The sequence below is a fragment of the Diorhabda carinulata genome, chromosome 6, assembly GCF_026250575.1.
Source record: "Diorhabda carinulata isolate Delta chromosome 6, icDioCari1.1, whole genome shotgun sequence".
In the NCBI taxonomy this organism is placed as follows: Eukaryota; Metazoa; Arthropoda; class Insecta; order Coleoptera; family Chrysomelidae; genus Diorhabda; species Diorhabda carinulata.
This window is the reverse complement of record NC_079465.1, coordinates 3,329,258-3,352,319: the sequence shown is the minus strand read 5'-3', so window position 1 is coordinate 3,352,319 and position 23,062 is coordinate 3,329,258. Positions and strand designations below refer to the sequence as shown.

Genomic DNA, 23,062 nt, shown 5'->3' with positions numbered 1-23,062 from the left:
ACACACGTGTCATTTGTCAAAAATATATAAAAAATCGAACTTACTCCTTTGAGTTTGCTGCATTAGAATTAATTCGACAGGTTTCAGTCCATGGAAATTATCGACACCAGTTCCGGTGTCCGCTACACCTGGTATACTTCCTAAAGATAGGAAAGCTTCACCGGCAAAATCATTCGCCGTTAAAACATCGTGATCCATCACAGTGAATCCTATCATCGTGTTAGGATACCGACATTGCTCAAGAGACACACTACAATTAAAAAAAAAAATGGAAATTTCCATGATCAAAACTTTGTATATTAAGTGAGGTTAGGTTAAGTTACGTCATGTTAGGAAAGGTTAGGTTATGACGTTATATTATTTCTGTTAATCATTTGATATTTCTATTGGTAGAATAAAATACTACTCGAAATATGTCAACAATTTTTCAAGACTTTCGTTACATTAAATGTATTTTATTTGGTTACGTATGTACAATGATGTGAATCAATTTAATTAGTAATTTACCTGAATTCAAAACATTCGTCGAAAATTGGATGTAAAGTTCTTTTGTGCACGTTCGTTTGTTGTTCATTACAGTGTGGAAATATTCTATGTGGTAAAAGCTCTATTATGACAAAGGGATCGCTGTAACCGTTTGGATCTAATGGGATGATATCTCTCGCGTGAAGTACCTAAAACAAACTGTTAATTAGTAACGTTTCGTTACAATTAGAGTGGACATTCTCATCTCTATACCGTATATGCTATGGAGAGTAACTATGGTTTGTTCATCTTGAAGGAAAAAATAGACCAATAGCGCTCGAAGCAATTCGGAGACGTCAATTATTTAAAAACAAATTAATTTATAATCATAACTATTTCTTGTGAAACTTTATTAATTACGCTGCAGTAGTAGAGACACTTTTTAAACCTCTATCCTGTATAGGACTTTGTTCTGAGATTTAATACAGTAGCGCCATCTTAGAGTTTCACAATAATACGGGCACTTTTTACAACCAAAGAGAAATAAGTATTATTTTACAGTAACCTGTAATATTTTTTCTCAATTAAGAAAGAGATGGCGTAACAAACATTTTTATATTTCATACTAAAAATGAGCTGTCAAAAGAACAATAAACTAAATATTATATGTTTGTTTTATTATTATTTCACTGGGTTGATTTATTACAATATTAGAAGGGAATACTTAAGACTTTAATTTAATCTTACCTCTATAATACCTCGTTCATATTCACATTTGTTTTAAGATATGTATGTAAGCATCAAATTTTTGAAATTTGATTATTTAAATTACAAATTAAAGTAGATGTATTGTGGAATAAATACTAATTTGATGAAAATGTTTCTTCTTCTATCACCAAAAAAATTTGTCTTTGTTGGTTCTTTCAAAAATATTTCGAATTATTTTTTAAAAAGCTAGTTATAAGTATTCACGATCAGCTGATTTACGACAGTCATGTTTGTTTTATAGGCGGCAACATCGTGCTGTCACGTGGGCAAGTAAGAGTAGCGTTTGTATATTATGAATGTAATTGTGAGATTACTTGTTGGAATATTTTTAGTTTTTATAAATATAAGAAATTATATTAGTATTTTCCATGAAAGATAGTTTTAAACTCAAATTAGATTGACAGCAAGTTTTGATATTATAATATTCAGTCGAAGTTTGTGAACATTACGTACTAAAATTCTTTTTAAAAATAAATCACAAACAATTTTTATTGTTCAGAAAGTTACTTCATCCAAATAAAAAGCGCCAAATACAATTTAAAACTTTTACTAATCTAGGAAACATCGTAAAACGTAGTAACAAGTTTTATTTACTGTAGAAAACACGACTAGTTCCTTTTCCAATTAACCTCCTTTTTATTAATTTAAACACTTGACATTGGATTCGAAACCAGATTTACGTGTCAAGTAGATTGATTTAAACACAGTCGGAAACTGACGTACAAAATTCGAAGAAGTGAAACAATATAAAGACAAACAATGCGGCTATAATTATTTAAATAATTAAAAGTTGTTACTAAAGCGAAAGCTTGATAATATTAGAGGTATTTAATTGAGAAGAAAAATGTATCAACAGTACAAATAAATTTTTTGTTTGTGTTAGTTTGTAACTGAACTACAAAAAACGTGGATCTTTTTGCAGACTTCCGAGAAATTATATATATAACCTTGAAGCTGTAATACTAAGCAATATTATATTTTTATGACATTCTAGTTAAATTTTTAGGTTATTTGAAAATTGACAGCGAGAATATAATGTTTCTTAATTTATAAATGATCTGTAAATAAATTCGTTGCAAACTATAAATAAAAGCATTTTGTACTCTAGTACTCCAGAATTTGTAAGAAAAACTGACCAAACTAGAATACGATGTTACCAGGGCGTTTCTTAATGATAGTTATATTGATCTTTTAGGTTATTTGAAATATGTTAACGTAAACTTTGTGTTTTTTTGATTATTTCGTAATTGGACTGTAAATCCAAGTGTATTAAGATTTCAAAATATTTTAAAAGTCGTAAGAGGTACTAAGCAAACCGAATTACGATGCTACCGGGGCGTTTCTTAAAGTATTAAGTAACAATATTTACATTTTAATGATATTTATATTGAACTTTTAGGTTATTTGAAAATTGTTAACGTAAACTTTGTGTTTTTTTGATTATTTCGTAATTGAACTGTAAATCCAAGCGGATTAAGATTTCGAAATATTTTAAAAGTAGCAAGAGGTAGTAAGCAAACTGAATTACGATGCTACCGGGGCGTTTCTGAAAGTATTTCTAAAAAATATTTACATTCTAATGATATTTGTATTGAACTTTTAGGTTATTTGAAAAATGTTAACGTAAATTTAGTGTTTTTTTGATTATTTCGTAATTGAACTGTAAATCCAAGCGTATTAAGATTTCAAAATATGTTAAAAGTCGTAAGAGGTAGTAAGCAAACTGAATTACGATGCTACCGGGGCTTTTCTGAAAGTATTTCTAAAAAATATTTACATTCTAATGATATTTATATTGAACTTTTAGGTTATTTGAAAATTGTTAACGTAAACTTTGTGTTTTTTTGATTATATCGTAATTGAACTGTAAATCCAAGCGTATTAAGACATCAAAATATTTTAAAAGTCGTAAGAGGTACTAAGCAAACTGAATTATGATGCTACCGGGGCTTTTCTGAAAGTATTTCTAAAAAATATTTACATTCTAATGATATTTATATTGAACTTTTAGGTTATTTGAAAATTGTTAACGTAAACTTTGTGTTTTTTTGATTATATCGTAATTGAACTGTAAATCCAAGCGTATTAAGACATCAAAATATTTTAAAAGTCGTAAGAGTTACTAATCAAACCGAATTACGATGCTACCGGGGCGTTTCTGAAAGTATTAAGTAAAAATATTTACATTTTAATGATATTTGTATTGAACTTTTAGGTTATTTGAAAATTGTCAAAAAATTTTGTGTTTTTCTGAATATTTTATCATCAAACTGTCAATCCAAACGAATTTAATTATCAGAGTATTTTAGAATCCGTAAAAGGAAGTAATAAAATTGACATATTATGTTACCGGGGCGTTTCTAAAAGTTTTTTTTATAATTTTGATTATAGAAATACGACGAAACCAAATTTAACTCACCTCAACACACAGAGAATCGTGATTGAAATACGCCCTAACAGCCAGAACTCCATAAGGGCTCGCAGTTATAGTTAATTGGTCCTGAAGCCGTTGACTGTAAAACATCTCCATTAGAGTTTCCGTATCAGTTCTGTGGTACTGTAACCTTTGTTCTATCTGTTGGTACAAAGGCGAATGAAGGAACTGCATGCTGAGACCTTGTCCGTCTGCGTGGAAGAATTCCACTATAAGATTAAGTGCCGAATGAAGTTTCTCGTGAAACATCGTCGGAATTTCGTCGCTATTCGAGCCGTTATCCATTTGGTAGTTTAATTCCGCCAAAGTATATTCCCAAACCTACAAGAAATCGTTTTATTTGAATTTTTTTCCTTTATTTTTGATTAATAGCCTACCTCCTGAAGGACTTTTTGGAAATTTTGCGGCAACAGAGATATATTTAAAGCTTGAAGGTGACCTTGAAGATAGTCGAGGAGTGGTTCGACGGCCTGTTTAGTCGGTAACGTATCCGGCGACCATGCCACGTGGAACATCGTTTTCCTTAAAGCTTCTTGCATTTGGGGTCCCACTCTCTTAACTATATCTCGTATCCTCACTTGGAACTGACTTAAAGTACTATCTAATTGGTTGGTTAACGTGGCGAATTGCATTTCCGTAGCAATAGTTTCTAAAGTTACGAAATCGAAGTAATTTTCTGCAAATAACATTCGTCAACAAATACGGTTATCAATTCGAGAAAAACAAATTGTAATAATTACCTAATAATGATACAAATTTATACACGTATTCTAAATTATTGGACGCGATGCACATCTCGTCGCTGACCTTGAAAGGTCCCAGTCTATCGAAGTAACCAGTCTCCATGAGTCCTTGGTAAATTATATCGGCGTACAACAGCGCCGCCGAACAAATACAGTCGAGTAATTGAGAAAGAAGAAGTATCGAATGTTGCTTAGGCCATTGAAGGAGTCGCCAAAAATCGCGTAATTGACAGAACATCGTCACTATATCTACAGCCGAAGAACTGTGTCTAACTAACTTTTCACCTTCGCAGGTTTTTTGGATATCCACCGCGGTTCTAACCTAGAAAAAAATGCAAATTCGCAAGTCTCGACGGCAAAAACTTGACTTGGCGCTTAAAAATAGAATAAAATTGTCTCCGAGACCCGTCGGTTGAAACTACGCGTAAAAACCCGAAGGGATAGCGGAATAGTTCATTCTGTATCTGTCTTCGGTCTCTGAAGCTCAAGTCGTACTTCAAATTGTGGGGATCCGATCAAACTCAAAGTCCTTCCGCGATATTCCTTCCCGTACAATTGCAATTAACAATATAACGGAGTGTTTGAGCGTTTAATTTTCTTTGGATACTGTACACCGTAATTAGCAATCCAATTTATACACGGCTATCTAATTATACTTCATCTTTTGTGCGATGGGAAACGAAATAATCACTTCGACCGTTCTTGTAGATATTTCAAATTCCATTATCGTCGCCAGAAATAATTCGAAATAACAAAATTTAATCTGTTTCTATCTTGTCAAAAACTTTACAAATTACCATCTGTCTTTATTAAGAAACTGACATCGAAGATGATTGCGATCTGGTATATTCAATAGAAAAAAAACTGATCGCTGTAATTTATCATCTTTTGTGCATCGCGAATTGTGTTTATGAATCAAAATACACGGATTCATTAAGTAAGTGAATGTACGAGGTACGTACAAAAAATATTGTACGATGAAAAAATTTTTTTTCTTAAATTGGGTAAAGAAGTTTGAATCAACATTTGATGAATCAAAATCCAGGCCGTTCGAGGTCTCCCAGAAAGGCAGAAAACGTGAACAGCCTTGACTTGTCTATTCGGAAGCGCGCCTTTATCTTAAAAGTGCATAGATCACCATTATTTTGCATTTTACTCAAAAATTTAGAGCCTTGAAACATTCGATTGGTGTTATTTTTGAAGCCTCTGGTTTCCTAAACCAGACGATTGAGGGATTTCCAACGTTTCCCAACATCTTGTTTTCGTATGAACACGTTAACAAGCAGATTTGCCTCTACTGGAGTACCACCAATCCAAAACAAAACCAAATTATCGGTCTTTTTTGAGGATTAAAAGGGAGACTGCATTGAGAGCGTTTATGCAGATAGTAGACGACTTCTTAGCGCCCGAACTGCAAAATTGTAATGGTTACAACCAAAGAATGTATGGTCCCACTTGGTGGGAGCGACAGATCAAAATTTAGAGCTGCAGCATTAAAACATTCAATTGGTGTTGTTATTGAAGCCTCTGGTTTCCTAAACCAGACGATTGAGGGATTTCCAACGTTTCCCAACATCTTGTTTTCGTATGAACACGTTAACAAGCAGATTTGCCTCTACTGAAGTACCACCAATCCAAAACAAAACCAAATTATCGGTCTTTTTTGAGGATTAAAAGGGACACTGCATTGAGAGCGTTTATGCAGATAGTAGACGACTTCTTAGCGCCCGAACTGCAAAATTGTAATGGTTACAACCAAAGAATGTATGGTTCCACTTGGTGGGAGCGACAGATCAAAATTTAGAGCTGCAGTATTAAAACACTCAATTGGTGTTGTTATTGAAGCCTCTGGTTTCCTAAACCAGACGATTGAGGGATTTCCAACGTTTCCCAACATCTTGTTTTCGTATGAACACGTTAACAAGCAGATTTGCCTCTACTGAAGTACCACCAATCCAAAACAAAACCAAATTATCGGTCTTTTTTGAGGATTAAAAGGGACACTGCATTAAGAGCGTTCTTAGCGACCGAACTGCAAAACTGTAATGGTTATAACCAAAGAATGTATGGTCCCACTTGGTGGGAGCGACAGATCAAAATTTAGAGCTGCAGCCTTAAAACACTCAATTGGTGTTGTTATTGAAGCCTCTGGTTTCCTAAACCAGACGATTGGGGGATTTCCAACGTTTCCCAACATCTTGTTTTCGTATGAACACGTTAACAAGCAGATTTGCCTCTACTGGAATACCACCAATCCAAAACAAAACCAAATTATCGGTCTTTTTTGAGGATTAAAAGGGACACTGCATTAAGAGCGTTCTTAGCGACCGAACTGCAAAACTGTAATGGTTATAACCAAAGAATGTATGGTCCCACTTGGTGGGAGCGACAGATCAAAATTTAGAGCTGCAGCCTTAAAACACTCAATTGGTGTTGTTATTGAAGCCTCTGGTTTCCTAAACCAGACGATTGGGGGCTTTCCAACGTTTCCCAACATCTTGTTTTCGTATGAACACGTTAACAAGCAGATTTGCCTCTACTGAAGTACCACCAATCCAAAACAAAACCAAATTATCGGTCTTTTTTGAGGATTAAAAGGGACACTGCATTAAGAGCGTTCTTAGCGACCGAACTGCAAAACTGTAATGGTTATAACCAAAGAATATATGGTTCCACTTGGTGGTAGCAACTTCAAATAAATATCTGCCACGAGTTCGTGAGATTTTTCCTGGAAAATCGATCTCCGGGAGATGGGTTCCTGTTGGGTGATGTCGTATCCTAAGTTGACGTTAACAAACCACGAAATAACATCCACCCGGGGGTCTGAATCTCTGAGATGGACGATCCATTTGGGACGAAATCTTGAATCGAAGGAATTTGTTCAATTATCGCAGTTTGATTAATCCGATGATCAAATATTGACTGTACGGATGGTATTATTCAAATCGCCCTCGTATCAAATATAAATGTTGGGTGGAACAATACGATGTTACAAAGCAGAGCCGTTTGTTTCGTTTCCATTATTGTATAACCGACGTATGTTTTCGAACAATACATTTTAATCTTTTTTCGTGGATGTGTTTTAGCCGACAAAGGTATTATCCAGTTTTTTATCGCATCCGAATTTTAGGATTAAAATTAGCTAAGAGTTGATTGATATTCGTAGAAACGTCATTCAAAAATTACTCACCCTCTGTAGAGCTTTCCCTTTACAAACGTTCAACCAACAACTGACTGACGGTTGAAACCATTCGTGGCAACGGGGTAAAAGTAATTTATGATCACCACCCATCGGTAGATGTTGATTAAACGTCGCTAAATCTTTCACTTCCAAATATACGGAGAAGATGAGTCGGTTATAAGCTGCGTCTGGATGTTCGTTTTGATTTAGGAAAGCTATTATTTCCTCGGAAATGAGATTGTCCAGTTGCTTGAATACTACACTAAAGTATGGAATTCCGTTGGTACTGTAACAAAATATTATATGCAGTTGCAGACCAACTAAACAGTCAACATACTGTGGAAACAGATTTGACATACCTGGATGTATAGCTTACCGAGGAATGGAGATCAAAACAGAGATCAGAAGAAGAATTAATCGTACGTATTTGAAATACATCATTTGTCATTTGAAAACAAATATGGCTGCTCCAGAGCAGCCTAAGAAAAGTATTCTCTTAAATATACGTTAGATGGATACGGAAATCCGATCTGAAGGACACTTTAAACCCTGATTGTTCTCGAAGATGATAAAAACGTTAAAAGATAAACTGTAAGGATACTTCATACAATAATCAATCCTGTTTTTGCGGAAGGAAACATGCTTGATGAGGTCTACTTCTTTTCAACTTCTCTTCGTAGTCTCAACTATAATAGGCTAGTTAACAAAATTTGAGAATTAGCTTAAAACTATAATTTAGCATCTATTTCACCCCAAAAATATATTATTTTAAGAAAAATCGGTTTTTTACGTTAGTATTTTGAGTTTTTAGAAATTGACCGCGAAAAAGGCCAAGACTGTCATGGCGTCTTGAATGACGTCACACCTCGCGAAACAGCTGTGTTTGTTTATGACAGTCAATCGTGTTTCTTAATAAATAATGAATTCCTCGTATTATAAATACTGTATAGTGCCTCAATGTGAAAGTACAACGATAAAAACGCCAGACAAATTATTCATATACGTTCCAAACAATAAAGAAAAACGAAGAAAGTGTTTCTATGAAGATTATTTTGATGTATCTATTTATAAATGTACAAAATCTACCATAATATACTACAAATAACATATAAAATGTTACGACTTAATTAAGTTGAAGTTATTCAAACTTTGTATACCCTAACCTCAAAATCGTTTAAGAATTTTCATTCCACAGTGGGTAAATGCGATTCTCTGACTAGTAACTGCTAATTAAATAAGACTTTGTTTGTTTTTCACATAATAACACCGCGGATTTTCGATGAACAAAACTAGGTGTTCATTGCAAAAAATTTGTCAAGCATAACTGCGTCAATTTTGGACAAATTACTGCAGTTTGCTTTGTTAAATCCTGATTCCATGGCAAATTATACCTGTCTTTAAAGATTAAACCAAAAACGAACATTATTAATTTAAGAATAATCGCTGAAAACTCCTATATCGCTGAAATAACCTATACGAAAATGACAGCTACAAACTTAGTGTTTCGCGAGGTGTGACGTCACGCTTTTCTGATTGGCGTTCAATGTCACGTGATTAAACGCCTCATTTTGTCGATTTTATTAACTAATTATCATGGTTAATCATTAGAAATTCAAAGCCATCCGATTTATTCTTAGTGGAAACAAGCCTATTGGACAGAATGCAATTTAATATTATATTTAGGTTTTACTAGAAGCTACTCAAACTCCAAGAACAAATACAGTAGATGTTCGAGGTGAATTTCCATGTAGATGTACTCAAGTGCAGACAGATTTATCATCAGAAGACATTCTTTTGGGAAATGGGATGTAGATTTGGAATGTCAACACAAAAAGTCACAACGCGTTTTGTCGAAACAATAAATGATGTCTTGACAAAAAATTGGCATAATCCAGTGGTGGAAATGGCGTTAAACACGTTGTTTGTTGTCCAGAGGTCATATCAGTGTCGCGCAGGCCGGAGATTGCAGCCCGAGGAAAAAAATTGTATTGAAAATGCCACTAGAAACACGCGGAAGTTGTTTTCGGAATTAAATGTCCACCAGCAGAGGGTGTATTTGATGTTGTTTGGAAAAGCGATACAAAATATATGAATTCTAAGCAGTTTCATTAGCAACGTGAATTATAGAGGGCGTTGATTCATATATTTGAAATATTGTGATTCTGACAAATTTTAACAAAAACATAAAAGTCTAGTTATACATAATTCTTGCTTGATATCGTGTTTCTAAGCGACAAAAATATTAAAATTCGATACTCAAAATATCGTCTCGAGTATGGGAAAATTTTTATTCAAGGTCAAAGGTCAAAAAATGAGTTTTTCGCAATTTTCAGCAAAACTGTGAGTTTTATCATAAAAATACCTTAGACGAAAATTGTAGATAATAAAATTATCTACAAAATACGTATCAATACTTTTTTCCCTATGAATCACCGTTTCTGAGATATAACGATTCAAAAAGTTGTAGAACAACATCGTTGTATTTAATGGTTTCACCCATGTATTTTCAGCAGTAAATCCATATTTGTTGTGAGTATTTGTAAGAAACTTCTATTGACAGATTGTAACTGTTATAAGTTCATCAAATAAATTATCAATTGACGAAGATGTTGCTAAAGTTCGACGATGTTGTTCTACATCTTTTTTAATCGTTATATCTCAGAAACGGTGATTCATAGGGAAAAAAGTATTGATACGTATTTTGTAGATAATTTTATTATCTACAATTTTTGTCTAAAGTATTTTCATGATAAAACTCACCGTTTTGCTAATAATCGCGAAAAACTCATTTTTTCGACCTTTGACCTTGAATAAAATTTTTTCCATACCCGAAAATAATGGGGAACATTCAAATTTCATTTTCAATTGTATTTTAAACAATTTTACTGATTTTCAGCTTGATAACAATTTATATTACTTCATTTTTATTTTTTGGTCTAATTTGACCGGACTATAAGCGATTTAAAAATTGTCGCGAGAGATTTTACCGTTAGCCTAAATTTTGAAATAAACAAATATCGTTGCAATAGCTTCCAGCAAAGTTAATAAAACAATGCTCAACCTTACGTTCGTGATCAACGGTAAAATATTGGGTAGCAAAGTTTAAACGAGACCGTACGACCTGCGAGGGCCAAGCAGTGCAATGCTCTAAAAATGTTTGAAATTGATTTAAGAACAGATTTTCCAGAATTATATTTTCCACGATTTAGAAACATCAGAATTTCTCAGGAGAAAACTGCGACGATACTTTATATTAAAGTTATTAAAAAGCAGTTGTCGTTTAAAACCCAAAAGTCTTAAGCTTTAGGAGAAGCCAAAATTATAAGCAGTAACTTATTTACGGCTAAAGTTTGAACATGACCTGGAAAAGTATAAATTTGATATTCATAAAGTCGCCGGGGCGGTATTTTCTGAACTACTTATCTCAAAGTCGAGAAAACTGCACGAAGAATGTTGAAAACCACCAATAAAATACTTGATAGGAAATATAAATTTTGTTTAATATCATCATGGACCGAAAAATATTTTTTTCTATTCGTCTCCTTCATTTATGCGTCATTATATTTCTTAGATTTCGAAATGTATCGAATTTAGGATATCTGTAATAATACAGTTTGTCGTTACCTAATGCAGAAGCGGTTCGTAGTGAAAAAAATTAGGCAATGTTTCCAAAAAGTGTCGAAATTATTGAATTACAACTTCGGGAAGAAAAAATATAACAAAAATGGCCCCGAAAAACACGCGGAAGTTATTTCCAAAATTTTAGGTTAGCTTAGCCACGCTTAATTTTTTTATTTATTTTTTCATCGCTTTTTTACTGTCGTTGATAAAGTATTGTGCAAACATACATGTGCACAGAAGTGACTACTGAACCACAATAACTGAACGATAGAATTTGAAAGATATTTGAATAAAATCGTAATGCAGAAGCGGTTCGTAGTGAACAAAATTAGGCAATGTTTCCAAAAAGTGTCGAAATTATTATATTTCAACTTTGGGAAGAAAAATTATAACAAAAATGGCCCCGAAAAACATGCGGAAGTTATTTGCAAAATTTTAGGTTAGCTTAGCCACGCTTAATTTTTTTATTTATTTTTTCATCGCTTTTTTACTGTCGTTGATAAAGTATTGTGCAAACATACATGTGCACAGAAGTGACTACTGAACCAAAATAAGTGAACGATAGAATTTGAAAGATATTTGAAGAAAATCGTAATGCAGAAGCGGCTCGTAGTGAAAAAAATTAGGCAATGTTTCCAAAAAGTGTTTTAATAGAAAAAAATGAAACTTAAACTATAGTTCTGCTCTGTATTCGAATCCCACACCTGATAGATTTGATGGAAACGGCGGCAGATGTTCTTAAATCGTTATATAATGGATTAGAAACTTCCGCGAGTTTTATTTTACACTCGGATTGATGAAATTGCAGCTTTCAAATATATTTCTTGAAAAATTTATCACAATTAACACTTGTCTAAAGTGAAGTAACGAAAAAATGATGAATGTACAGAAGAATATCCGATATTTTATCATACTTACCCTTCGAATAAGGGATGATAATGGGATAAAGCTTGTTTCAGTTGCACGTACAGCTCGGAGCAGAAGTCGACGAATGATGGATCGTATTCGTCTGAGGTCATTATGGCGTTCTTAAGTGATTTGAACCATTCCGGAGTTCCTTTTCTGAGGGAAGCCACTATTTCACCGCGGATCTCCTTATTGAAAGGGCAACATTTCCAAAATGCTTTCTTGAAATATCAAAACGAATTAATTGGTTATCAGATACGTGTGCTCTAAGCCTAATAGGAAGAAAGGTCAGAAATAAAGAAAAATGTGATTATTTTTCGATTTATTTCCATACACTTTCCAACGGTCTTTAGGTTTGCGAACTAAACATAGTCGGACGGGATCATATCAGTCACTTTTGAGGTCTTGAATTTGTCAAACCAAATGCAGTAGAAATTTGAAACTTTGACCCATTTATAGAGCAATCTTTCACGAATAGATAGGGCTAAATCATAAAACTCTATCTTCAAAATTTCAAGAGCTATGAACTAAATTAGAAGTTGATGATATTTAATATTGAAAAAATGAAAGTCACTTTTAAGGTCTTGAATATGTCAAACCAAATGCAGTAGAAATTTGAAACTTTGACCTATTTATAGAGCAATCTTTCACGAATAGATAGGGCTAAATCATAAAACTCTATCTTCAAAATTTCAAGAGCTATGAACTAAATTAGAAGTTGATGATATTTAATATTGAAAAAATGAAAGTCACTTTTAAGGTCTTGAATATGTCAAACCAAATGCAGTAGAAATTTGAAACTTTGACCTATTTATAGAGCAATCTTTCACGAATAGATAGGGCTAAATCATAAAACTCTATCTTCAAAATTTCAAGAGCTATGAACTAAATTAGAAGTTGATGATATTTAATATTGAAAAAATGAAAGTCACTTTTAAGGTCTTGAATATGTCAAACCAAATGCAGTAGAAATTTGAAACTTTGACCTATTTATAGAGCAATCTTTCACGAATAGATAGGGCTAAATCATAAAACTCTATCTTCAAAATTTCAAGAGCTATGAACTAAATTAGAAGTTGATGATATTTAATATTGAAAAAATGAAAGTCACTTTTAAGGTCTTGAATATGTCAAACCAAATGCAGTAGAAATTTGAAACTTTGACCTATTTATAGAGCAATCTTTCACGAATAGATAGGGCTAAATCATAAAACTCTATCTTCAAAATTTCAAGAGCTATGAACTAAATTAGAAGTTGATGATATTTAATATTGAAAAAAATGAAAGTCACTTTTAAGGTCTTGAATATGTCAAACCAAATGCAGTAGAAATTTGAAACTTTGACCTATTTATAGAGCAATCTTTCACGAATAGATAGGGCTAAATCACAAAACTCTATCTTCAAAATTTCAAGAGCTACGAATTAAATTAGAAGTTGATGATATTTAATATTTAAAAAAATGAAAGTCACTTTTAAGGTCTTGAATATGTCAAACCAAATGCAGTAGAAATTTGAAACTTTGACCTATTTATAGAGCAATCTTTCACGAATAGATAGGGCTAAATCACAAAACTCTATCTTCAAAATTTCAAGAGCTACGAATTAAATTAGAAGTTGATGATATTTAATATTGAAAAAATGAAAGTCACTTTTAAGGTCTTGAATATGTCAAACCAAATGCAGTAGAAATTTGAAACTTTGACCTATTTATAGAGCAATCTTTCACGAATAGATAGGGCTAAATCATAAAACTCTATCTTCAAAATTTCAAGAGCTATGAACTAAATTAGAAGTTGATGATATTTAATATTGAAAAAATGAAAGTCACTTTTAAGGTCTTGAATATGTCAAACCAAATGCAGTAGAAATTTGAAACTTTGACCCATTTGTAGAGCAATCTTTCACGAATAGATAGGGCTAAATCATAAAACTCTATCTTCAAAATTTCAAGAGCTATAAACTAAATTAGAAGTTGATGATATTTAATATTGAAAAAATGAAAGTCACTTTTAAGGTCTTGAATATGTCAAACCAAATGCAGTAGAAATTTGAAACTTTGACCCATTTGTAGAGCAATCTTTCACGAATAGATAGGGCTAAATCATAAAACTCTATCTTCAAAATTTCAAGAGCTATAAACTAAATTAGAAGTTGATGATATTTAATATTGAAAAAATGAAAGTCACTTTTAAGGTCTTGAATATGTCAAACCAAATGCAGTAGAAATTTGAAACTTTGACCTATTTATAGAGCAATCTTTCACGAATAGATAGGGCTAAATCACAAAACTCTATCTTCAAAATTTCAAGAGCTACGAATTAAATTAGAAGTTGATGATATTTAATATTTAAAAAAATGAAAGTCACTTTTAAGGTCTTGAATATGTCAAACCAAATGCAGTAGAAATTTGAAACTTTGACCCATTTGTAGAGCAATCTTTCACGAATAGATAGGGCTAAATCATAAAACTCTATCTTCAAAATTTCAAGAGCTATGAACTAAATTAGAAGTTGATGATATTTAATATTGAAAAAATGAAAGTCACTTTTAAGGTCTTGAATATGTCAAACCAAATGCAGTAGAAATTTGAAACTTTGACCTATTTATAGAGCAATCTTTCACGAATAGATAGGGCTAAATCATAAAACTCTATCTTCAAAATTTCAAGAGCTATGAACTAAATTAGAAGTTGATGATATTTAATATTGAAAAAATGAAAGTCACTTTTAAGGTCTTGAATATGTCAAACCAAATGCAGTAGAAATTTGAAACTTTGACCCATTTGTAGAGCAATCTTTCACGAATAGATAGGGCTAAATCATAAAACTCTATCTTCAAAATTTCAAGAGCTATAAACTAAATTAGAAGTTGATGATATTTAATATTGAAAAAATGAAAGTCACTTTTAAGGTCTTGAATATGTCAAACCAAATGCAGTAGAAATTTGAAACTTTGACCTATTTATAGAGCAATCTTTCACGAATAGATAGGGCTAAATCACAAAACTCTATCTTCAAAATTTCAAGAGCTACGAATTAAATTAGATGTTGATAATATTTAATATTTAAAAAAATGAAAGTCACTTTTAAGGTCTTGAATATGTCAAACCAAATGCAGTAGAAATTTGAAACTTTGACCTATTTATAGAGCAATCTTTCACGAATAGATAGGGCTAAATCACAAAACTCTATCTTCAAAATTTCAAGAGCCACGAATTAAATTAGATGTTGATAATATTTAATATTTAAAAAAATGAAAGTCACTTTTAAGGTCTTGAATATGTCAAACCAAATGCAGTAGAAATTTGAAACTTTGACCCATTTGTAGAGCAATCTTTCACGAATAGATAGGGCTAAATCATAAAACTCTATCTTCAAAATTTCAAGAGCTATGAACTAAATTAGAAGTTGATGATATTTAATATTGAAAAAAATGAAAGTCACTTTTAAGGTCTTGAATATGTCAAACCAAATGCAGTAAAAATTTGGAACTTTTGTCCATTTATAGAGAAATCTTTCAACATTAGATAGAGCTAAAGCACAAAACTCTATCTTCAAAATTTCAAGAGCTATGAACTAAATTAGACGTTGATGATATTTAATATTAAAAAAAAAGAAAGTCACTTTTAAGACCCTGTATATATCAAACCAAATGCAGTAGAAATTTGAAACTTTGACCCATTTTTGAAGAAATCTTTCAAGAATAGATAAAGCTGAAGCACGAAACTCTGTTTACAAAATTTTAGGAGCTATGAGCTACATTAGAGGTTAATGATATTTAACGTTGAAAAAGACGAAAGATATTTTTAAGACCCTGTATATTTTTAACTAGTGAAAAAAAGCATTCGAAAAACTGAAAAAGGGGTTGAAAAAATGTTTACAGAATTAGCTAAATGCAAAGAATATTTAGTTCCATCCGGGCTCTGCGATTAAAGAACTGTATTTGTGAAACTCTAAAAAAATTTGAAGTTCAAGACATTGCAGGGACGCTGTATGATATTTTCATGATAGAAGTTTTACTTACCATATTAGATAAATAAGCTAAGCATCTCAAAATATGTTCCAGTCTTGTTAAAGATGGCGAATGTAAAGCGGGAAATAATTGACGGTGATGTCGCAATTGCTGAAGCCAACGCTCTGCAAAATTGCATTATGAAGTTATATTTTAAATAATATGTGAATTGACAAACAATTTTATATATTAAGCGCTGCATTAGAGCCTCAATACTCAGAAGTAAAAATAACAAACTAAATAATTGAGCTGTTACGTTTTTTTTATTTTATTTTCACTCTTCGAAACGAAATTCTCGAAAATAATATATTTTCAAAACGAGAGTAAGCAATAATAGCTTTTATTCGATCTAGTACGTAACATGATAACATGAATTATGTGAATTTAAGCAATTTTGTTCATATTTGAGCTTGAAATTTGTTCGACAACAAGTAAACGAGCTGAGAAGCGTTTTTTCCACGTCTGAATGTACAAATTCATCTTTGTATTTAATTTTACTGACATTATCTTCGTTTCTAATATATTATATTAAGTTTGTGAGACGATTATGGTTTTACAAAGTGAGATTAATTCAAAAATCTATTGGGCAAATTTACTCGACCAACCAAACTCAATAGTTGAATAATCAAATCTAGGATATTTTAAAAATAATAAACTAAAATATATAAATTCACCTTGCATCGCCGTAAATTTTTCGGCTAACCACATTTCTTCTTCTCTAGTTAAAGTGTAATTCATCCAAGACGTTTCTATATCGGTCAAAAGTTGTAACATCCACCTAGGATCTAATGGATACTTCAAATACACTCTAGCTGCTGCGACAAATCTGGACATGGACGTTTGCAATTCGCTCAAGTCACCTAGAAGCATAAAGATATCGAACCGTGGCAAATATAAAAGTGATTATAAAAAAAATTCCGCAACAGGGAAACTGGATGAAAAGTATCCTTCTCCTGGTTCTAAGCTACCTCCTCATCGGTAGTATAAAACCAAGCACATTGATAACTGTTCGAAAAAGTTTTATAACAAATTTTGAAATCTTGTTGCTTGGAAACAGACCAACGCCGTAGACGATCTACTTTCTATCCATATTGTACCGTGTAGTTTAATCTATATACTCATAAGGCTGATCAACGTCAAAATGGCGGCCGTGGGGAAAACAATCAGTTTTTTGTCAGCTTTTCTTGGTTTTTTCGGTAGTAAAAGTTGTTTTTATTGTTTTTTTGTGTTATGGTGACAAAAGGCATGCATAAATACTTTTTACATATGTTTCAGTAAAATTAATACAGCAGAAACTGAATATTTTTGCAGTTTTTTTTTCGTCAGTCTGTGAGCAATCTTCTGTTCAAATATGAAACGTTCTTTTTTGCGACCTCAACATTTTTTGACAATCTGTAATCATATTCATGTAAACGACGTTTTCTCCTAATGCTTTCAGCCCTCGAAGATGTGGAGTCCATGTTGTACCGTGTAGTTTAATCCATATACTCATAAGGCAACCTAAGGAACCGGCTGATCAACGTCAAAATGGCGGCCGTGGGGAAAACAATCAGTTTTTTGTCAGCTTTTCTTGGTTTTTTTCGGTAGTAAAAGTTGTTTTGTATTGTTTTTTTGTGTTATGGTGACAAAAGGCATGCATAAATACTCTTTACATCTGTTTCAGTGAAATTAATACAGCAGAAACTGAATATTTTTGCAGTTTTTTTCGTGTAGTCTGTGAGCAATCTTCTGTTCCAATATGAAACGTTCTTTTTCGCGACCTTAATATTTTTTGATGATTTTTAATCATCTTCATGTAAACGACATTTTTTTACGTGTTTTCCTAATGCTTTGACCCCTCGAAGATGTAGAGTCCATGTTGTGCCGTATAGTTTAATCCACTATCTATACAAAACAAAAACACTCGTTCTCCACATTCACAAACATACAACCCTTTAGATATTCAACCCTTCAATTGCATTTACACTCGTTCTCCACATTCACAGACATACGACCCTTCAATTGTATTTACAATACTCATAAAGCAATCTAAGGGAACGGCAGATCAACGCCAAAATGGCGGCCGTGGGGAAAACAATCAGTTTTTTGTTGGCTTTTCTTAGGTTTTTTCGGTAGTAAAAGTTGTTTTGTATTGTTTTTTTGTTTTATGGTGACCAGAGGCATGCGTAGATACTCTTTACATCTGTTTCAATGAAATTAATACTGCGGAAACTGAATATTTTTGCAGTTTTTTTAGTCAGCAAGCTTTCAGGCAATTTTCGGAATTTTCCATTTCTACTGTTGCTTTCAAACATGAGTTAGTACATTTTAAAGTTGCAAACCCAGTGGGATCTGAAAGGTACAGGGATAAACTGAAAGTTTTAATTCGATTAAAATAATTTTAGTCAAAATACCGCTCATTTTCCACAAGTTTTCAATGTACTTGCTTTTCGGACTATATTTACCGTTTACTTGCAATAAGCTCAACAATGAATAGTCGAAAAAAAACCAACAAAACCACGTTTCCGGGAGATAATTTTGTACTTCTTCAAATAGCAAATCTTAAGAATCCATTTCGAAATGAAATTGGAAATAGCGAGGTCTAAAATCCAAAAAAATAACTTAACAAATCATGCAAAAACTTACGGGAAAAGTATTTGTTTACCCTACAGCGGCCATTTTGAAATAGCCATCAGATGATTTTGATTATTCGTTACTCACCTTGAACGGCATGTTGATGTAAAATCGTCAAGGCCATTCCCGGTAAATCGCCATTCCAAGTCCAAGTTTCTCTCCCCCAATTCCTCAGTTCGTAATCTATGAAGGTGGCGAACAAATTTTCGTGCTGCGTTAATTCCGTCCAATTGTCATCGTCAGAAACACCTCGCGTTTCTCTGGTCGACAACCACATTTTTAATTTGATACGACCTTGGACGGAACTACGTTGTGATCTGGCTTCTAACTTGAACCAACCTTCCAAACCCGTTGAGGGAATGTCCTACAACACAAGAACGTCGATTGAAATTTTGTTTTTGTCTATATAAACAAGACAGGACATTGATGTTGCGTTTGGAGTATAATTAGATCAATTCGTAGCAAAAAATTCGGTACATTATACTGAAGTAATAATTTGCTGCAACCTCTTTATAAATCAATAAATGAATCGTCTTTTCAAAATCAAATTACTACATACGAGGCAACGGTGTATATTTTGAGAAAGCACGGAACTACAGCTGACAACACTGGGTTGTCTCTTCATCTTTGAGTTTAGGAACAGAAAATAATTCGAGGGAGTTAAATCTGGCGAATATGTCATACGAGGTAGCAATTAGAACTTTAATTCATTAATTTTGGCCATTGCAATAACTGATGTTTGAGCTGGTGCATTGTCTTGATGAAACAACATTTTCTTCTTGGTCAAATGCGGCCGTTTTTGCTTCATTTCTTCGCTCAAATGTTACAAGATAATCAATGAAAATTATTCAACGCGAATCCCAAACAATGACGCCATGACCTTGCCTGCAGATGGAACGGTCTTTGCATTCTTTGAAGTCGGTTTTGCTTATTCAGTTCCTTGTTTTAATTGTTCTTTTGTTTTGGGCGTGAAGTGTTTCATCCATGGTTTTGAAATGGTGCAAAAACTCGCCGAACCCTCGATGGAAACGACGCTGTTTTTACTCTATAGTGAGTAAACTCGGACCCATCTTGCGCACAGCTTTCTCATGTCCAAATTTTGAGTTAATATGTAATGTCTACTATGTTATCATCTCATTTGGTCGTCCAATCCGAGTAGACTCTAGTTTAGCTTTTATATTGGTTGCGCTAGTGCCTTTCAAATAAAAGTTTTACATCACATAACCTAACCTAACCAATTCTTTGGTCATTGGACATTGTTGGAAAGCAAACGCTATTACAACCAGACATGGAAATAATTCATTCGATCTGTTTTTTAATCGAGGAATAATTTCGTTCAATCCCATATCGGATCGGATGTTACAGGAGATTTCGTCGAAGTTTTGTATCAGAATAATTTTTTACATCACCAGCGGATTACCGAAATCCCTTAGGTCTTTATTTTCAGGACTAAAAAGGGGTTTCACAACGATCTCGTTGAATCGTTTTCTAGGGAGAATCTATAAGAACAAACGAATATAACTTAAAGTAAATCACGTTATGGTGTGTCGCCGAAAATTGGCTTTCATCGACGAATACCAAATATAGACGCGTAAACCTCACGCTAAAGTAGCTCGAAGTAAGAATCTACGGGGTTATTTCTTGATAAATCGTCGTCATTTTATAGATAATTAGAATAAAAAAACAGGTAAAAATTGACGTTTCCACTAATTTCGGTCTATTTAAAAATATAACTATAAATTACACTTAAATTGTACCGATCTTTTTTTATTATTGACAGTTTTCTTGTTACTAGGCATATGAACCAATTCTACTTTTTCTTGTTTCCGTTTCAAAAATTTTCGATTTTCGTTAATGCAGTTTCATTTTTTTATCGTATTGATGATCTTTAGATCTATTTTCTAAATACCGAGATGTCTGTCCTACGTAAACACCGTCACGATCATTACGATTTTATCCCGTAATGACAAATTTATATAGAAGTAAAACAGTTCAAGTCGGTTTTGTAAAAATAAACTAAACTTTAATATTATATCTGTCTCGAAACGTCATTAGGTCCGTTCGGACAATCGGAAATTCAAAATTTATTCTATAAATAAAGTTACTTGTAGTAATTTAAAGTGTTCGAAGAAAAATAATGTTATTATTGCCGCTAGATGGCGTTATCTAAATGACAACTAATATTACTCGTACGACATTGATATAAATGACGTGTCTATTAGATATTTCATTTTCTAACCTAAAATATCGTATTCTGGAAATAAAAAATAGATCGTCGTCTGGAATGTCTCGACAAAAAAAGGACTTCCACCCGAATCCACCTTATATTCGAAATGTGATGGTTGGAAAAAGATCCGGAAACATGAATTTTGTCTTTTATTGACTCCGGCGATAATGAAGGTCCGTTATAGAAGCTATCCATAAGAGAATAGATCAAAAATAAAGATCCTACGTATGTATTCATTTCGAGATCGTTATTTTGTAAAGCACAGTATGAAATTAATCGTTTAAAAGCATTGAAATACATAGTGAAACGTTTGATCTCGTCGTTTCAGTAAATTTTATGCAAAAATACGTGGGTTCATCAATGAATATTTTACAAAATATTTTCTTTTTGATCTAAAACATTGTTTTCGCAATACCGATACTTTCCTGTTAGAACAACTAATTTTAATTGGAAATTATTTGGATTTCATAATACGAAGGCTATTTGTCCTTTTGTTGAACTATTTTTATATAAACAAATTGAATGTTTGGTTTATTTTCTTTTGAGGTTAAGTCTTGGCCTACAGGACGCAAGCAGTATTCGAAATTTGCCAGACGTGGTATAACTGGTTGCAGAATTATGTTATTCGTGAAGTATTTTGTAAATTTTGCAGTGTTTTTGAAATTGTGCTATTGTTGCACCTGGCTGGATTGTCGTCATGACGTATGACACGATTTTGCTCAAGAAGTCTGCTGCTAACTTCACTCATATTTTCTTTTTGACTATCAACCGATGTGGAATTTTTCATTAAGGATTTGATTCTATATTTGCGAAAGTCGTGATATTTCCGACTGAGAATTTGACGATTGGAGAGGTAGTTACTTTGTTCTTTTTGGTCAGCGACCGTGCTAGCGTTAAGATCAATTTCTCCAGAGATTTTTGAAAAGCCGGCCTAAAGGAGCCTTCCACCGATTTCAAAAATTCAGGAATATTAATTTGTTAATTGACATCCAAGAAGGTAAGAACCTTTTTTTGTAAAAGCAGAAATAGTTCTAATTACTGTCTTATGAACTAGATTAGGCTCCAAATTATAGACTACCTTTTATATTGCATTCAGGAAATGTTAAAAAGTTAGGTTATAAATTATTTCTTTAAGTACTCTATAAATTGGCGAAATTTTTCACAGATTGTATTTTGTACATTTTTCTTTTTAATTTAATTAGGGACCTAGTTTTGGATATAGGACATTTATTGGAGTTTAAAACTTAGACGACCTTTCCTGACCGCATTCCACGGATGTGGTCTTGTTTGTATTCTCCTGACAAGTAAGAGTCTCATGTATTGTTAAAGGTCAGATCAATTTCTATTAGTTTTTTTTGTTAAATTTATTTTTTTTATAATTTCAAATATAAATCATTGTATTTCATTTTCAACAAGCAGCTTTATTCCTAAAGATACCTCAACCTATTTCTATACCTTTCTTAGTTTAGGTTAAAAAATTGAGTGACGCTCCATTTGGAAATTGAAAGCATACAAAATTTTTGTACATATTAAACACAACAAACCCCGACAACACACATTAACATGATGAGCTTAGTCGGAGCCCAAAATATGACCTTTTTGGTTACGGTACATCTGTAAAAACAGGAACATTTTCTCGTTGCCAATTTTTCGATGTTGAAATTAAAAATTTGTACTGCAATTATGATGTGGGGTTTGTGATACGTATTATTCAAATGGAACAGCGTTTTTTTGAGCATGAGGAGCTATGGGCCGTTAAGATCCTAAATCTCTTCGAGCTCCAAGTGTATCAATTTGTTTGGTGCTAATATAGGAGGTTATTTGCTCTTTCAAATGTAGATAATGAATTTTTTATAGCACTTTCTGCTTCGATTTCGAAACGTACTTTATTTTTCTTATAGTTCTCCCTCTATTTTTCGAGAATGAGGCCGATAAGAGATGTAGAAAACGACGTTATTACCATAATAAGATGAAATTTAAATATTACAAATCGTATGATGAAAAGAACGGTGCAGAATGTGGAAAATATTATGGCAAAGTGTCGTGGGCGACGCTTCTTAGAATTTTACAATCTAATTTCGCCGAAAAATGT

General features: G+C 32.7%; 1 protein-coding gene across 2 annotated transcripts in view; it reads right to left on the bottom strand.

The window, feature by feature from the left end:
- The window catches only part of LOC130894711 (BAI1-associated protein 3), a 66,726-nt gene that overhangs the window by 5,428 nt on the left and 38,236 nt on the right, over window positions 1-23,062 (bottom strand). For both annotated transcript variants that reach the window (XM_057801661.1, XM_057801662.1), the window contains 10 exons: window positions 18,831-19,107; window positions 16,805-16,990; window positions 16,143-16,255; window positions 12,131-12,339; window positions 7,601-7,877; window positions 4,408-4,732; window positions 4,045-4,343; window positions 3,653-3,988; window positions 508-674; window positions 45-250 (listed from right to left, as the gene is read on the bottom strand). In XM_057801661.1, the coding sequence (XP_057657644.1) occupies window positions 45-250; window positions 508-674; window positions 3,653-3,988; window positions 4,045-4,343; window positions 4,408-4,732; window positions 7,601-7,877; window positions 12,131-12,339; window positions 16,143-16,255; window positions 16,805-16,990; window positions 18,831-19,107 (2,395 nt within the window). The remainder of the gene's footprint in view (window positions 1-44; window positions 251-507; window positions 675-3,652; window positions 3,989-4,044; window positions 4,344-4,407; window positions 4,733-7,600; window positions 7,878-12,130; window positions 12,340-16,142; window positions 16,256-16,804; window positions 16,991-18,830; window positions 19,108-23,062) is intronic.